At 37.3% G+C, this 17,743-nt stretch overlaps 1 protein-coding gene across 7 annotated transcripts in view; it reads left to right on the plus strand.

The window, feature by feature from the left end:
- The window catches only part of grm8a (glutamate receptor, metabotropic 8a), a 106,499-nt gene that overhangs the window by 55,567 nt on the left and 33,189 nt on the right, over nt 1-17,743 (plus strand). For all 7 annotated transcript variants that reach the window (XM_056748975.1, XM_056748976.1, XM_056748969.1 and 4 more), the window contains 2 exons: nt 15,165-15,300; nt 16,430-16,584. In XM_056748975.1, coding sequence (XP_056604953.1) covers nt 15,165-15,300; nt 16,430-16,584 — 291 coding nt within the window. The remainder of the gene's footprint in view (nt 1-15,164; nt 15,301-16,429; nt 16,585-17,743) is intronic.

Raw genomic sequence — 17,743 nt, forward strand, 5'->3', positions numbered from 1 at the left:
AAAAAACCCATAGACTTAAAATGCTTACTCGCAAAAATATGTCATCTATGTGGCTACCCATACAGATTTTAAAGAGATTTGTTTTGTTTTATTCTTGGCTCTTTTTCTGTAACTCATATCCATCACTCAGCATCTCCTCTGCTTGTGATACAGTTTATCACCGTTTAAAGATACATAGCTCCTCATAAACAAGTGCATAAAAGTCACATCTTTGACATTTTGGATTTATAACGCGTGCGAAAACTCAATTTCAGTTTGTCATACATTTTTTAATGTCATCATTAAAGTTTAATATGAGATCGGCAGAAGTGGATCATAGCAGCGGACGGAGTTCGAGCTCCTCGAGTGCATTTGTAGTTGGTCTGTCCCGTCTCCGCTGTCAAAACACAATGATGACTCTCAACCTGCTGAAGCCTTAAAGACTTTTATAGATGAATGAGACATGTTTTAAATCAATAGAGAAACAAATTCTGTATTCATTTCAATGTAAAATTTGTCACATGTATATCATGCAACTAGTATCATTCTTTTTTCACATGACAGTAATGAGAATGACTTATTCATGGTGATGAGAATGATGAGAATCTGCAAACGCACTTAAATGCAAAAACTATTTCATGGTCCTAAAAGTAGCTTCATTGTCCTTAAAGGAGTAGTGGGGGCAAATTTGGAAGTGAACCACTCCTTTAAATCAAGCAATATGTAACGTCTTATAAGGTGGAATGTGATGCTGCAAGGAGATGATTTATCCGTGCGACCGAATCATTGAAGGACCCCCGGAGCGTGATGAAGGGTGCCAGCTCATATGAGAGGATGCGTCATGTTCACGAGTCCTGTTTGTCCGTCAGGTTAAAAGGGAGAATTTATTCATAAGAGGTCTCGCTCCTGCAGTCGTACATATTCATGAGAAAAGCGGCATTTATATTCTGTGGATGCACGAGAACATTAGAAATCACTTTTGCTCACCTTCTTGTGGAGACAGATAAAGACGCTCGCGGGGAACAGGGAGCTGTGTTTACCTTTTGGGCAGGTTTTGTTGGGCGAGAGATTAAACCCTTATGTTAATTGGCTATTTGGTTTCCAAAGGTAAAGCTCGGTTTTTGGAGCACGTGTGTGTGAGCTCAACTTGTGAAGTTTGTGTTGTCGAGTGTCGTCATATCTGGTAGTTTGCTCATGTGGTGAAAAAAATGAAAATAATAGCTTAAAATGTTGGCTTGGAACATCAGGTCCGTATTTCCAATATTCAAATCATTTTTATTTCATTGTATGAAGAAGCCCCATGAGAAAAATCACAGGTGAAGTCTTGAGCGTTCTTTCACTGAGTAGTTTGTGGGATTCTATATCAAAGTGTATTTACGGCATTTGATGGTGTTATTTATAAACTTTGACTGGCTCTTTAAATATATCCATGAGTGGTTGACTGTGTTGTGTGGTCCTCAGTCCTGGATGCGAGAGGTTGTGGCCGAGTCTCCATCAAAAAAATCCCCCAGGGGACACAGATGTCCGCTTGAAGACCCTTCTCAGTTATTCACTCCGGATCGGGCATTATACAGCGCCTCTCTTTCAGGACCTCTGGGTCATTCTCACCCGTCGGACGTGGAGAAATTTATGAAAGCATCTTTTATTATTCTGTTTATCTCTGCTCTACCAAAAGCACGGGCGAGACAGAATGAATAGGCGCCTTCCAGGAAATTGAATTAGTGTGATCATCAGGGCTTTAACAGTCCGGGCATCCCGTCACACAGCTGAACACTGACAGAGATGTAAATGAAGGTCCTGTTTCTAGCACAGCCATCGAGAGACAGTGAGGTGGTACTTTGAGGTCTGGCTTTTATTTGTGGCGAGCAGCTGTGTGAGACTTTTAAATGATGGCTCTATGAAATAAAGCTGATCTTTATTGCTTTTGTACATTTATTTTCCAGTGTTTCATTTATTGGCCGGAAGCAGAATGGCCACAGAGAAGAATACTTGTTTAATTCATCACTGTGGAACAAAAAGCGTTCTGTGAAGATAAATCCTCAAAGTTTGTTTTGTGCATATTTGATTTTTTATACAGGTCTGCTAAATAATATTACAATTTTTGGGCATGTTTTTTTAAACATCACCTGTGTCTGGATGCCTGGAGATGTTTTTCCTTACGAGTATACTTTCATAATTTTCTATGTAATTATGTAAAGTTTAAGTATATTTTTAAGCATAATTTATATAGTAAGGATACTTATGACCGTGTAATAGTCTAATTGTATACTAGTAAGTGTACTGTACCAATAACTACTTTTTTGCTGATTTTAGTATATAAAAGTGTACTTTTAAGTGTACCTCAAGGACATAGCTAGTTTACAGCTACATTTTATGTTCGTGCTGTACTTCAACCATACTTCAAGATCACTAATAGGTATTATGACCATTTATCAGTTCACCATATTTATCAGTATACAAGTATACAATGTATACAAGTTCAATACTTGTAGAAGTTTCCGTTTATAAAAGTACACTTGAAACTATACTTGTATTAAACTACTATTTTGTAGGACTAAAAACTAGTTATTGGATCTTTTTAAACTTAACATCATACTTGAAGTGAGCTATTTACATATTACTTTTACACTTTCTACTATTTACTTAATATTTTACACTTTATATTTACATCATTTTTTACCCAAAATACCTTAAAGTACTTAAAGTAGATTTGATGTAAATTCACTTGATCACATCTAAGCTTTTCCACCCCAAAGCTGACCTGCTACTATATAAACATCAACTTGAACGTTTATAAGTATGTTAATTTAATAGACTACTCAATTAAGAGAGTAAACACAATTACAAGCCCACATACTTAGATACCTAATTGAACTTTTATGGAGAAATTGAACACAAATATAGACAAAATATACTTATGACTTTTGTCAGTATAAGTCAAGTATACTTCAATGTCATTTATATTAATGTGAAGTATATTTCTGAAAAGTACATGAAAAGAGACTGAATGTATACTTTTTAAATGTCAGTTTTCAAGAAGTATACTAACACCACCCTTGAATAAGTGTCTTACTTGTAAGGTTTCCAGCAAACAGAATATTTCAGTTGTAAATGAGGCCAGAAGGGTGATGAAGCTCAGGATAGCGGTCATCTTCCCACTTGATTATAAATGTTGATTTTGTGGATTTCTGAACTCCATGTGTTAGGTCACTTGTGTACTTACACCTGAGAAAAAGCCTCGGCGTAGTGTAGATGATTGTGAGTGCTGAAGTTTACAAGCCGACTGTAAATTATGTTTTTAGGATCCTCCTGAAATCCCTTATCCAGCTGTAGCTTGTCTCATCGTCTGAAAGTGTGGCGCAGATATAACAAGGATGATCGCAGGTGTGTGTGTGTGTGATCTAAACACCAAGATCTGATAATACAAGCCTCATCTGTCTGGCCTTCACACAAGATCACAACTGGTCCCGTTTGACCATGTTAATGTCTGAGTGTGCTGTTTTACAATCTTATCCAGTGATTTATCATGCTGTTTTATAGGATATTGGGTAAGAAGTGTACATTTGTGCTAGAATTCACCTGTGTTTTTGTGAGCTGCAGAATATGATTGTGTGTGTGTTTAAGTTGGTTCTTGCATCACATCTTTCTGTGGAAGAGATATTTTGTCCATTGACTGTTCCTGTATTCCTTTCTCTCTGTGCCAAACACAATGCTATCTTGATGTCAACTCTTTTTGATGAGACGCGTCTGGTTTTCCTGAGCAATAAAGTTGAAGTATATGAGCTTGATAAAATGCGAGTAAGATCTTGCAGCGAATGGAGCCATCTCATCTAAGCAACCCTTAGACAAAAAAGATGTTTCTTTAAAACAAAATACTTTTTATATTTATTTTTCAGAAATATATTTGAAGTATACTTGACTTATACTTACAGAGAAGTCTAAGTATATTTGCTCTGTACTTGTACTCAATCCATTGAAAGAGATACTCTATAAATGCATAGTAAAGTATTCCAAGGATTTCTAGTAAATATACATGATGAAGTTTATATGGTAACAATAAAATGTTATACAAATACTATATAAAGTGAACTTTTTGATGAATGCTGTTCAGTTCACTTGCAGTAAAAAATTATATAAAAATTATTATATACTTGAACTTAAGTATACTTCATCAAATTAACTTTTTTGCTAAGTGTTGAGAGCATCAAAGTAGTTAAATGTGCGATGATACTGTGGTAAAATGTCATTGTTGTTGTGGTGCTGGTTCGAAGCGACGTCTGCGCTTCAAGACACTACGGTTTCTTTGTTTGCTTTGAAGAATTCAAGGTTCTTCTGCACATTTTGTACGGCGTCACTTTTACAGTAATTAAATTCTAATCAGTCACAAAACCCTGCGGGTGTGAATTAAAGCTGTTTGTGTTTAGAGTTTTACCTTTAATACAGCCGTATAATGGGGTTTTGGCAGGAAACCGTAAAACTCTGATTAAATTTCCTTCATTTTGACAAGTTACAGGCGCTGTGACTCATTTATTTGCATATCGTATTCTTGTCTAATCGGGCTTCAGGCCAAAACCACAGTGGCATATTGCATCTGATGAAACTGATTTTGTCAGCATTCAGGAGAACACTTTTGCTTTTTATAGTAAATGGAAAAAAATAAAAGCAATATACAGTAATGTTGATATTATCTTTATCTGATGAACTATCTTTCAGATGTACTCTCAACAAAGTATTTTGTATTCTACAATACAGTGTGTTTTATAATTTTTCAACCATACAAAATAAGATGAAATTTCTGTGCCTGTTGTATATACTGGGTCATCCGCGGTTCACCTTACAAAGACCCAAACACACAAGCGCCTCTTTCCGAGACAAACTCGAGCCGGTGTGCAAAGCATCACCTCTCCGGTTACTCCAGGCGTGTCACGGACAGAGTTCTGAATTGCCTTATCATTGCTTTGTGTGGAAGCTGCCTGGTCTCAGGCAGAAAGACTCTCGAACGACTGCCGAAAACCGCTCGTTTCATCCCACGAGCTGTCAGGCTACACAACAACTCCATATGACAGTGGTGTCCGCACTAACTATACCGCTTCCCTCTCTAGGCCTCTCCGCTCAAACCCATAATGCAGGCGAGACACTTTGAATACATTGTAATAGGGTTCATATTCAGCTTAAACATTTGGCAGCAATCTGATTGGCGTTCACCTCTTGTAGAAAACCTTTGCGCCGGTGATATTGCTCTTGGAATAATGTTATTACAAGACCATGATTGATATAAAGGCAGACGCTTCATCCTTCACGTGCCGAAGCTGTAATGCAGTTTTAACGAGACGTCACGGTTAAGACACATCTATACATGTTGGCCTGGCCTGCAGATTGTTTCTATAATTTAGCGAATCATTTCAATTATTAATTGCAGTTCAGATGTAGTTTGCATAATGCAGACAAGTAACTGTTTTTCATGAGGTCGTGCTTACTGCAGGCGATGTATTACATTGGGTATTGAGGGTTTCCGTTTTATTTCACAGAAAAACACACGCTTGGGAAGAACAAACTCTCAGCGTGTTGACAACGCTGTGTACATTTATCTGTAATTACGGCCTGGTTGCTTACCCATGCTGACGGAAACTATAAGAACAGGCTCAAATTGTAGGGAGAAGAGAAGTTTCGCGGACATCCTTTTGTATATCAGCTCTTCTCTCTCTCTTTGTAAAGCAGGTGGTTTGGGTGAAATTGATTTTGATGTGCTGTGTTTTTTAGTTGGCTGCTGGATTTCTTATCACTTAAGTGGTCCCGTATCATTTATGTCTTCTGATAAATGATACAACTATAGGTGAATTGAGAAGCTCCTACCATTTCTGTATATTCATACAATGTGCCTCACGTGCAAGCGCAGCAGAATGTGTTTCTGTGTTAATCGTTCATAAAACTGTTCTTGTGTTGCGTTCAATATAAGCGATTTACTCCCATTGTGATTGCTTTGTTTATTTTGTCTTGGTGGTTTATTGCAAGAAATATTCCTCATGGGAAACGGGGAGTTCTGGAGGAAATTGAAACTCTTGTGTTTTGTGGAGCTGAGTGGAGAGATGCTATTAGATTTCTGCAGAATCAGAAGGTTATAGAACAAACTATACAGTAGATGTAAAATATAGGAATACGCTAGAAACATCTTAGAAACGCATAGTTCTGCTTTATACTGTATACTGTTTTAAACTTTTTACAAACTTTTTACAAACATTTTCAACATCTAATGAACTGCTTAATACTTCCCTAGCAACCAGAACTCATTAGTAACTACATACTGTAGCAATGCACTAGAAACTGTTTCAAACACCATAGTACTGCCCTAGCAACCATCCAGAACACCATGGCAACCATTTCGCAATCCGTATTCCAAATACGCTGGTGACTGCATAGTACTCCTTAGCATCACATAGCAAAGCAGTAAAAAAAATTAAAACCCTTTGGCAACTGTTTTACTGCCCTAGCAACCACCCAGAGTACAATAGCAACCACATAGCAATGTGATAAAACCATTTTAAACATTTTAAAACCTCATTACTGCCCTAGCAACCATGTACTACAGCAGTGTGCTAACTTTTCCATACACCTTGGCAACCGCAGGTTCTGCCCTAGCAGCCGTATAGCCACTAAATACCATTCAGTATTCATTAAAATGCCGTGGACGCTCTTGATGGTTGTGCATTGTGACGGTGAGTTTGCACAGAGCAGCAATCACTTTATCAAATGTAAAAATGTAATTTACAGTAAACGCATCTCACAGGATTCTATTATAAAACACAACGTCTGTATCAGCAGTCACACTATTGCCGCATTACAAAACAGAGTTTGCCTGAAGCATGTGACCTATAAGTGAATTAGTGCACGGGAACCATGAGACAATCTTCACCGCTGTGCCGAGCCGTCGCTCCGGTTGTCTCACTGTTTTTTGTCATTCCCTCAGTAGAGCACAGGCAATCAGAGTACCGCATCGATCCCTCTTGTTCAAGTTCGCTTGAGGGAATTTACAGAATCTCCACTTGGATGCTTCTCAGACGTTGAAGGCTGTCATATTCCACCCTGGATATCAGCAGGAGGAAACGCCATATTTCACACGCCGGCAGTCTCACGAGTGGGTTTGAGCGCGTACCGACCTCATTAAACTAAAGCAAATGCCAGCGCACCGGGTCACCTTTACTTGTGTTGTCTTCACAAACAGTCATAGCTCACGCAAGACTGACATTTGTTTAAATATGATCAGACAAACAGAGATCGGCGCTTTGTGATTCCAGTAAGCACGCAGTGTGTCTTTTGCACATTACGCTGTTGAATTGGGATGACTGGGACATTCATCCACTCGTGACATTAAAGAGGCGTGATGAATTTATTGTTGATTACTTATTGTACGTTTTCTAAAAGGTTATTCAAGTTTAGTACGTCATTGTCGGAATAGTTTCATTGTGTGCGACATTGTGTCCACATATGATAAAAAGATTGCAGTGGCATGATGTTGAGTGAATAATGAGAATTTTCATTTCAGATTAAATCTCAAGCAGTGGTTCTTCACAGGGGGGCCCAGCTGACTTTCAAGGGGGGCTCAAGATGATTCAAGTTTGGAAATTAGACAAAACGAGCATCAAAATACATATAAAAAAAAAAATTCTACAATGAGTAAATGTTATTATGTGAATTAATGTCAAGCTATACGGTTTTGTGAATGGGGGAGACCCTTTGAATATTTTGAAATGCAGGGAGCTTTGTAGTCAAAAAGGTTGAGAACCCACTGCTCTAATGGCAGGAAGATTTGTGTTTTTTATATTGTTGTCTGAATGATGGAAATGTCAATGTGCAGAAGGAGTGCCCGAGCGTCTGCTGTGAAAGAGAATGTTTTTTTTTTACATGAGCTGAGAATTAAAGGACGGTTGAGGTAGAAGAGCTGCTTCACACTTTGAATAGAATCAAATGTGTTGCCTGTTTACTACAAAGCATCAGAGAGAGAGACATTGTGTTTGAGCTGCAGATTACATTCGAGTGGACAGAATATGTTGACAGCAAAAACTAAAGGTCCATCAAAACAAAACGGTGGGAAATCTGAAAGCTTTCTTTGTAATAGTGTTTCATTACACATGTGTTTGATGCCATGGAAACACTGCAGTGAAAGAATCTAGAGTTACTGCAGCTTTTGCTATTTCATTTATACAGCACTAGATGGATTTACATTTTTTTGTTGTCAGCAAACACCACTACTTGACATTACACATTAATTTGTTGATGAATTATGGATAATCATATCTTTGATATGCATCCATCACATTTCAAAAATATAAAATACTCGAATTAAATCATATTGTGGGAGCGTCACAATGTAACAGTATTGTCAATAACAATAATATTAATAACTGTTATTATTAACTTTCTGGACAATAAAAAAAATAGTAGAAACAGAAAAGGAGTAAACACAAACGACTCAAAATGAAAGATGAAATATACGGTTACAGTCGCATATTTTTTTTTTCCCCACAAAAGTCAACATCTGACAGCCCAATTGTTATGTATTTGACTGGATTATCAACGCAGGGAAATTTCAAGTCAAACTAACTGAACTGAACATCTGGATTCTGGAACTGAAAATGAGACACAAGCGAGAGGATGGGTCGCATATGTGGTGTGGTTTCTGGGGTCGTGACCTCTATCTGGTGCTCTAAGCCCTGAGGGAAGTAAATGTCAGAAACATTTTTGGAGACACGACCCCTCATGGGACGTTCCACACGAACGTGTCACTACAACATTTAGTCGTATCTGCCTGCAGAGCTTACTGTAAAGATTTGGATGTCTCTGGAAATGTTTTGTATTGCAGACCTGAATGCGACGTATACTGTCCTGTATCCCATAATGCAATGCACAAAAACTTTGTTTGTAGGATGTTAAATGAACCAGACGTTATAATTATTTAGCAAATTCTCCAAAATTCTGACTACATAGAAAAGTTACTCTGTGATGTACGATAAGCTGTGTATTATTTAAGTTTAATATTTAAGTTTTGATTTCTTTAAAATATATATATTTTTTGCCTTTATTGTTTAAAGGGAGAGGTAGGACTACGAGTTTGTTTAATTTAGACAAGTTGCATATTTGATTTCAAATGAAGCAAATGTAGACCTAAAAAAAAAACACTCGCATTAGATATTAACTCTAATGTTTTTCATGCATTTTTTAAATTCTGCCTTCAGCTACGAATTGCCACTTTTTCCTTCATATTTCATAACCCTGGCTAAGAAGCTGTATTTAAAGAACATACATTATTGGCAGGTGTTAACCGTAATGTGAGGTGTCGCAATCCATCACAGCGTCCTTAAGCAATCTTAGTGAGCAACCTTAGCGACTTTGGCGGTGATGATGTTGGCTTGTCATTTTTGTACTTATGAAATGCATCTGCTAAATGATATGTGACACCATTTTCCTCGCTCGGGTCTTGTCGGAGCACATACAGCAGAGGCTGACAGCATTCAGCTACTCTTAGAAATGTCACTGTTCGGATAACAAGACTAACTGAGTGTCAATTCACACTGAAATGAATCAGCATTTGTTGTGATGTTATACTGCACTCAAAATGCATGTTTTTGTTGTCGTTGGACGGTTTACAACTAAAATGATTTCATTAGATTTGCTGATTTTTTTTATCTTGCACACATGTGAAATATCGGTGGTGTATTTGCCCCTAAGCCCTGGTTAATTTTCTGAGCCTGACTGTAAGTTATTAAAGCATCATTACTTTTGTAATTTAGTTTGGTTCAGCTCGTGGTGCAGAAATGACACACTTGACCTTTAATACAGGTTCTACTGCAATTTCTTGCTCAACACACCTTCGTTGTTTCAGTATTATAATCGCTTGATTTTCTGACGTCTGTTGACGTGCATGAGTGAAATAATTTCTCTGGTCAAGTGATGAATAACTGTGTGCTTCTAAATCTAAAATGTCACCTTTAGAATACGACTTAAGCTTAGTTTTGTCTTACTGTCAGTTCTTAAGGTTTTTGCAGGCAGCTCTCCGCCTGTCCCGACGGCTGGAGATTTGATTCGGATTCACGCAGGGAAAGGGATTTCTCTGTCAGCGTGGCAGATCCTCGCTGGTCAGCTTGAAGATGTCTATCAGACCCCTGAGACAAAACAAATCCCTCTGACTCACTGCTCAGTGAGCAAAAGGTTCGAGACAAAGAGATTCTTGACAAACGGATTTATTACATGGTTTTGGGGGAGAGATTTGACCTTCAGACCAGTGACCAAGAATCCACTCCAGTGTCGCTCCTTAAAAGGCTGAAGCCGATCGATCCGTGTCCTTGATCTGCTCGTGACACTATTGCGGGCCAATCGCTTAACGCTGCGCATGACATCAGTATTATCTCATCTCAGTTTCAGAACCGCTGAAGCTCTTGCTGCTCTGTGTGCACGCTGGAAAGTCACATCACTAAATGGCCAAAATCCAGCCCGAGAATCCAATTAGATGTGGACCAGAGAGCATAAGCACAATCGGCCTGCAATGTTTCCTGAGGCGTTCTGCCACATGCATGACTTCAGAGAGTCATACATCACCATTTACAGTGATTTCCACCACAAAACACAACTAAACGTTTCATTTTAAAACGGAGTTTTAAAGCAGCACTGACCATATTTGTCATAGACGTATAGACATAGATGCCTCTTCAGCAGCTGTTTCTTTGGGCGTATTTTTAAGTCGTTCGCCATATTGGAACAGTCAAGATCAAGTCATAGTTATAAAAGTCAGATGTTATGTGCTGTTAGGTAGACAAACATTATAATTGCTAAACAAATCGCAATATATCACTTATTTCTTTATTATTAGCAAGACGAAGGCATAAGCTAATGCAACATTAAAGGGTTGTCGTTGTTTAAAAATATGAAATGTTGAGTAATATATATAAAATCATAAAGCAACACATTCTTAACCATTAAAGCTTTTCCATTTCTTTAGGAATGTTGTAGAATCTTGTCAAACTCTTTAGTTTGTACTGTGAGTGACAGCAACTTCAATGTTGACTGTACCAAGATGGCGGACTAATAAAATTACATCTAAAGCATTTATCACTCCACTACATTTAATAAATAGATGTTTTTATTTCACCATTTAATACTGAAGTACATTAAATCTGGTACTTTTTTACAAAGTTTTTTACTTTTAAAAATGGGAAAGTCCTAGATTTTAAATATGTACTTAAGTACTGTATTAAAGGCTAAAATATACAAAAATGTTTTATGAAATATAGTGGTGTAAAACATATGCTTCATAATGTACTGCAGTCATTTTTTTCAAAAGTAAAAACAGTCTCTTAAGATACTTGAAAAACGTAACATAAAAATAAAAAAATAATCCGATAAATTTCCACTTCCAAAATGTCCAAAGATCCTCACAATAACTTCTGATGGCAATCTGTTTGACATCTTGATGTTTTGTTGGTGTAAATGCTTTTTTTAACACATATACAGATTGAAATATATAGTTCCTGTGAGTTCTAGTACAATTCAGTGCAAGTTGTATGAATGCAAATCAAACTCATTTGCATAGATGAAACTACAGTAGCTATTGATATAATTTATTCATCAAAGTTACACGTGTTTCTCTATTTAGTTTCTTTATTGTATCTGCAGAAACGGCCTTCAGCGAGCGGCTCCTGTTCATTACATCTCGCACCATCATTCACAGCAGTCAAACGCAGGTGTCAGTGTGTAGTTTTATACTAAACACAAAGATGCTGCGATGCTGTCGACTTTACCGATGCTGTCGTTCTTAACAGATGCTGTTTCTATGCGAGCATTATGAACACCAATGACGCAGTTCAGAAAACGTTAGAGGAGGGGGCTCAAACTTTGGTTTGAATGAGTTGAATTGAAACTTAAGTCTTGCTTTAGCGATGTGACGTTATATCCAGATGATTTTTACAATTGATGGATTTTCTGAAAGCGAACGTGAGGTGTGAAACGCGTGGCGTCAGGCACACGTGTGTGGGAGGATGCGGGTTGGATTGGAGCACTTTAGTGATACCTGCGTGGGCAGAGATGTGGCGACTCGTTGAATAAACACATTGGCACGCTCTTTTCATGAGTGAGAAAGGCTCTCGCATTTGATGCTCGCAGAAACTGACGAGCGAATCTTTTCGTGCTGAGAGCGGGGGAGGTCAACACCATGGGGAAACAATACTTCCATGTAAAATATCAAAGATTGAATAAACCCGGCCGGTCCGTCTGTCTGTGCTCTTGGCTGTTAACTTTAGTGAAGGTTAGAAATCTATTAAGCAGTTGTAGATGTTTTCTCGCTGGAGCAAGGTGGCTCAAAATGTGCTTATAATGCCCAAGGCTTTGACTTTAACAGCAGTGACAAATGTTTAAAACATTCAACACACCAAACGGTCACTGTGTTTGTCTCGCTCCAAGCTTTTTGCCATTTTTATTACCATAGTTTTACTACAAATACCATGGTGAAACTATGGTAAGACTGTAGTAAATTTGTGGTTAGTGTGAAAACCTTTCTAAGAAAAACAAAACAATGGGGCACGTACTTGTCTCCCATCAGTTAAATCCTCGGGTCGTTCACAAAACCAAAAGGAAAGTTAATTATCCAGTGTGAAGCACTTTTAAGAGCCTGAAATAATTGACGGCATTATTCAGCCCGTGCGTGTGTCTGAAGAGGGATACGCGAGGTTGGACTCAATTAGATCGTTCATGATTCATAAAGCATTGAAAATCAAATCATTAGAGATGAAGAGGGATGCAGAAGTGCGTGAGTCTAATACAGGACGGATCATTTTATTGTCATGCTACATCACACAATCCGAAAGAATGGCTTAATACAGCTATCTTATGCAATTAGAGGAAAACAGTCTTCGAGAGGATGGCTGACTGTGTTTTTCTTCTTCTTTAGTCCACAGCTGAAAATAAACGGTGCAAATTTTAGCATCATGGTTCATGCATATTAATTGTGGAGTGACTCATGTCTGTGAGACGGGGCAGAGCAGGGCAATTCAGTTTTTGTCAACAGCAGGGGGAGCTGCTTTATGTCAAACCCAAAACCTTCCGGTTTAAGCAGTTTTTACATGGAAACATGCTGCAATGCTGATGTATATCCATGCAATCTCTTTAGGAGCTTTAGGAAAACCTGAAATCGTTTTATAATAACACAAAGATTGCTGTAACTGCTACTTGTCACAGTAATACAACTGTGTCAATTCATGAAAAACGCTTGAAAATTGTATTTTGACAACCTATGTAAGGCAAAATGCTTTAAAAAGATTTTTCATTTGTGGCACAGAAAGGATCATCCTGAGTTTGGCGAGACCTGAATGTTGAATCCTTGTTTGAATGTTTTTCAATCATTTGCATCAATATTGTGTTGTTGTATTAGTTTGTTTATATACTTTTATATTATAAAATATATTATTTTATTTATATACTTGTTTCTTTAATGCTGTTATGAAAATAGTGTTTATGGTTTTCAAACAACCTTGAAGTCATGTCCAAGATGCATTTCAGTATAGCACGAAGCTATGTTCATGTACAGTATTTTATGTGTAACATAACAAAACTACAGTGGGATATTTTGCATTGGTTTAGCAATCATAATTTATTTATAACTATGACTTGCTCTTGACAAATATTGAAGTTACTTCACAACATGATATGCAAACATAGTCTCTTGTGTAAGTTTATTTTAAAATTCAAACAATAAATTCACTTTGTGAGATTTTTTTTTATGTGGAATGATATATGGAACGCACTGGGGTCGGAAGTGGGATATTTCAATTGGGATATTCCCACCCCCACCTCCAACTTCATAACAGAATTACTTTTCACTTTTTCCAGCAAAATACGATCTACTTTAAATTGTTGATTTAATAAACTTAGATAATCCTCCTATTAATTTCACAAGAACATAACATTTTTACTATAATATGTGATGGCAAAGAGGGCAAACACTGTGATTTTCCACCTGTTATTGATTTATTTTTTGTTTTTACCAAACATGTATCATGCAAAGAAAAACAATATTCATGAGAGAGAGAGAGAGAGAGAGAGAGATGGGTGAAGGGCACGAGGGCAACAGATTGCTGATTACCCTCGAACGGGGCATTAATTACGGCTAATGAGTGTTTGTCTTTGTGACAGAATGTATGAAGAACAGCGCTGGTTTAGCATGCGGCAACACAGCTAACCGAGGAAAATGTCAACGTTCATTAAAGAGATTGAAACAGGAAGAGATTACATCCATGAGAAAGTCCATCATTCATTCTCATGCGTGACACTAATGTTCTAATAGAGCTCTCTTGGCCACTTACACATTACAACTTACATTAATTATGAAAGATGGTCCCGTCCACCTCTATGTGCTCCATCAAGACCTGAATGTTGTACATCTGCCTTGTTACCTTTGATAAAGTGATGTGGACAGAAGAGATGTTTAACTGCTTATACAGCATGTGTGTGAATCAAATACATTGTCACTTTGACTTTAATTTCGTCGCTGTCCTTCTGAAACCTTGTATCTTTAAATTTGCTTTTTTTAGAAAACTGTAAGAAAAACACAGTTCTTTATTAATTATTGATGGCATACTCAGCCATTTTTAATACTTTTTATTGGTTAGATATTTGCAGAAAGCAGTGACAAACAAAAGGACTTAACATTACATAAGGATTTATGGCAAAGAAAATCACCAAATATTGAGATACGAGCGATATACCTTGTTCAGACATACAGCACAACTCTGATATTTTGGTGTATTTGACTCATTGAGGTATTTGTATTCCAAACAACAAAAAGTCAATATTTTTTATCTCGGTTTGCAGTTAAAATATTACAACGTCATAAAACAAGAACATTTGCTGTTAAAGCAAAAGGGGGGAATGTGTTTTTAGTGAAAATATCTCGAGTTAAAATGATTAATCTAACATAGCTGGCAGATATTTCTTTTTTATACCAGAAAACAAAAATGGTTTGCCAGGGGGTTGTAGAATAATCTTAATGTGACATTATTTCATGTTTTAAAGATGTTTTATTAAAAAACAATACATCCATGCAAACGACAATGCTTTTTTTAAAGTGAAAATCTTTTACAAACATCAATTGTGAGGGGTTTTATACCACTTGTAACATGTGTTCAATTGTGTGTCTGTGTTAGGTGGGGTGTGTATTGCGCAGTCTTTGAAGATCCCCCGGGAGCCGAGGCCTGGGGAGTTCGACAAGATAATCCGACGCCTCCTGGAGACCCCAAGCGCCCGAGCCGTGATCATGTTTGCAAACGAGGATGATATCAGGTATTCGTTTATGTAAACGTATTCACAGACTGAATGTTCTCAGAGAAGAGAGATCTTAAACTGAGTCAAGTCTATTATCAGCGCCTGCAGAAGAGAGAGAGAGAGAGAGAGAGAGAGAGACCAATGAAGTGAGAGTTTTTAAACACTTTATGTATAGCAAAATATATATATATATATATATATACATAGTCATGTACTACAGTAGGTTTCTCAGACATTTTCTCCAACAAAAGAGCAAAGGTATAGAGAGAGAAAGATACTGACTGCTGATATGATTTTGTATTGAAAATGAAAGGTTAAGTGGATTGAATTGAATTTTGGGATGCGGTATTCAGTACAGTGTGCTGCACAATTTGATAAATGAGAAATTTGCATACTGTGTGAAGTTCACATAGCCCAAAATCCACATCCACAGTGAGACAGAGGTGAAACTGAAACACACAGTCATTAGCATTAACATCTCGCCCGCAGTACATCCCAGAAGCCTTCACTCATTTCCCATCTTTATCTCAGTTGCCACCTGTACGTTCTCCAACATTTCTGCACCTAAAGTACAAACGGAAAGCAATTAAAACTCTCACTGCAGATGATGTTAAGTGTTTCGCACCCATAGGGCGGGATGCTCTAATTTCCTCAGCACCGGTCCACACCGACTCAAAGTCGTTTATGTAACTTAGTCCCCGAGGTGATGCTGTGTTGAGATTTGGCTTGGGTACCCGGACTGAGCTAGAAAAGCGTTAGGTTTCCTGCCATCAACACATATGCTTGATGAAATAACAGCTGCTGAGGTGAACGGTATTTTCTTAAAAGCCTCACAGACTAAAACTAATCTGACTTCACACTGAAGTGATTTTCACTGCAAACTGGGTTTTAAAAGTTGAGCTTATTAATTTATTGACTGGAAGCTTTTATTTAGTCCATGCTGTGTAAATATAAATGATATAGATTATATAATACATAAAATATAAAACTGTGATTCAGACGTGAGATCTAAGTCTTTATTTGAATACTAGTCAGTCTGAACTCTGTCCCGTCAACAGATAAGATACTGTTCAGCGTTCAGCCGTGAGAGATTGATGTGCTTGTGGGTTTGACGTTTTTCGAAGCTGATCGTTCTTTACATCTGCAGACGAGTTTTGGATGCGGCCAAGAGGAACAATCAGACGGGTCATTTCCTGTGGGTGGGCTCTGACAGCTGGGGCGCCAAGATCTCACCCGTCATCCAGCAGGAGAGAGTGGCAGAAGGAGCCATCACCATTCTGCCCAAAAGAGCCACGGTCGAGGGTTTGTAAAAATAACAATCACACCTTTACTGACATGAGATAAATATTACCTCAGTAGAAAATGAAGTATTTTGTAGATGATATTAAGAATGTTATCAGACGCTATGAACACATACCTGGTGTTGAGCCACAAAAATAAAAATATGAAAAAAAAAGTTTTTATTTTAGTATTTTTATATAGTTTCGCATGATCTTCACATTTTGCTGCCAATAGTCATTGGAAAATCAAAAAATTTCTTTGTCAAAGAAACAAATATATTTAGATATTTCTAATATATATATATATATATATATATATGTATATATATTGTATTGCTGTTGTAGTGGTGCTTACTAAATATAATAATAATAAATATAATATTTATTATTAATATGATAATTTGTTCGTTTGTTAATGCTAGTTTGATAATTATTAATTAATTTATTAAATTAATTAGTTACAGTATTATTATTATTATAAAAAAGGAAGAACCTTATTTTTTTACTAACAATAATACCACTACTAATTGTTGGTGTTGTTTTTATTTTAGTTGTTAATAAAAGTTGTTTTTACCAATCTTGACATTCAAGTTTTTTGAAGTGGAATTTTTTTACAGACAATAAAATTATATATTTTAAATTAAATTGGTTCCATGGAGGCAGGGGATCCCAGACTTTTCAGCCCGTGACCCCCATGATAACAGTGCCAGTGACTCGAGACCCCTAATATCCTCGGAGATTATTAAAATATTCAAATGGTGAGCAAAGATGCGCACATGCAGCTATTCTGCGCATAATGACAACACAAAAGAGCACAGACTAAAATAATATTATTTTATAGTTATTTACTCATTACTTCACTTGTTGTTATACAGAGACTATCAACTATTACTACAGATGGTCGAATTTCGAACTGATTCGAGTGCTGATGTATGTGCCTTTTTTCGTACCTGAGAACGATGGACCCTCGGATTGTGATGCTTCTCCCACCTCCGCTGGTCTCCCTGTGTTGTCTTTGGTCGATTTCAATTAGCGTGCACATGGGACTGTTTAACGTGGTGCAGAAAATGGGCTCGCTGCACCTAATCTAATGCGGTGCTAATGTCATTAATGTGACATAATCACCTCAGGGGTCGTGATCGAGGGAAATTCTTCAGGCTGAAAGCTTTTTATTTGCCTGG

Source organism: Triplophysa dalaica, chromosome 5, assembly GCF_015846415.1.
Source record: "Triplophysa dalaica isolate WHDGS20190420 chromosome 5, ASM1584641v1, whole genome shotgun sequence".
In the NCBI taxonomy this organism is placed as follows: Eukaryota; Metazoa; Chordata; class Actinopteri; order Cypriniformes; family Nemacheilidae; genus Triplophysa; species Triplophysa dalaica.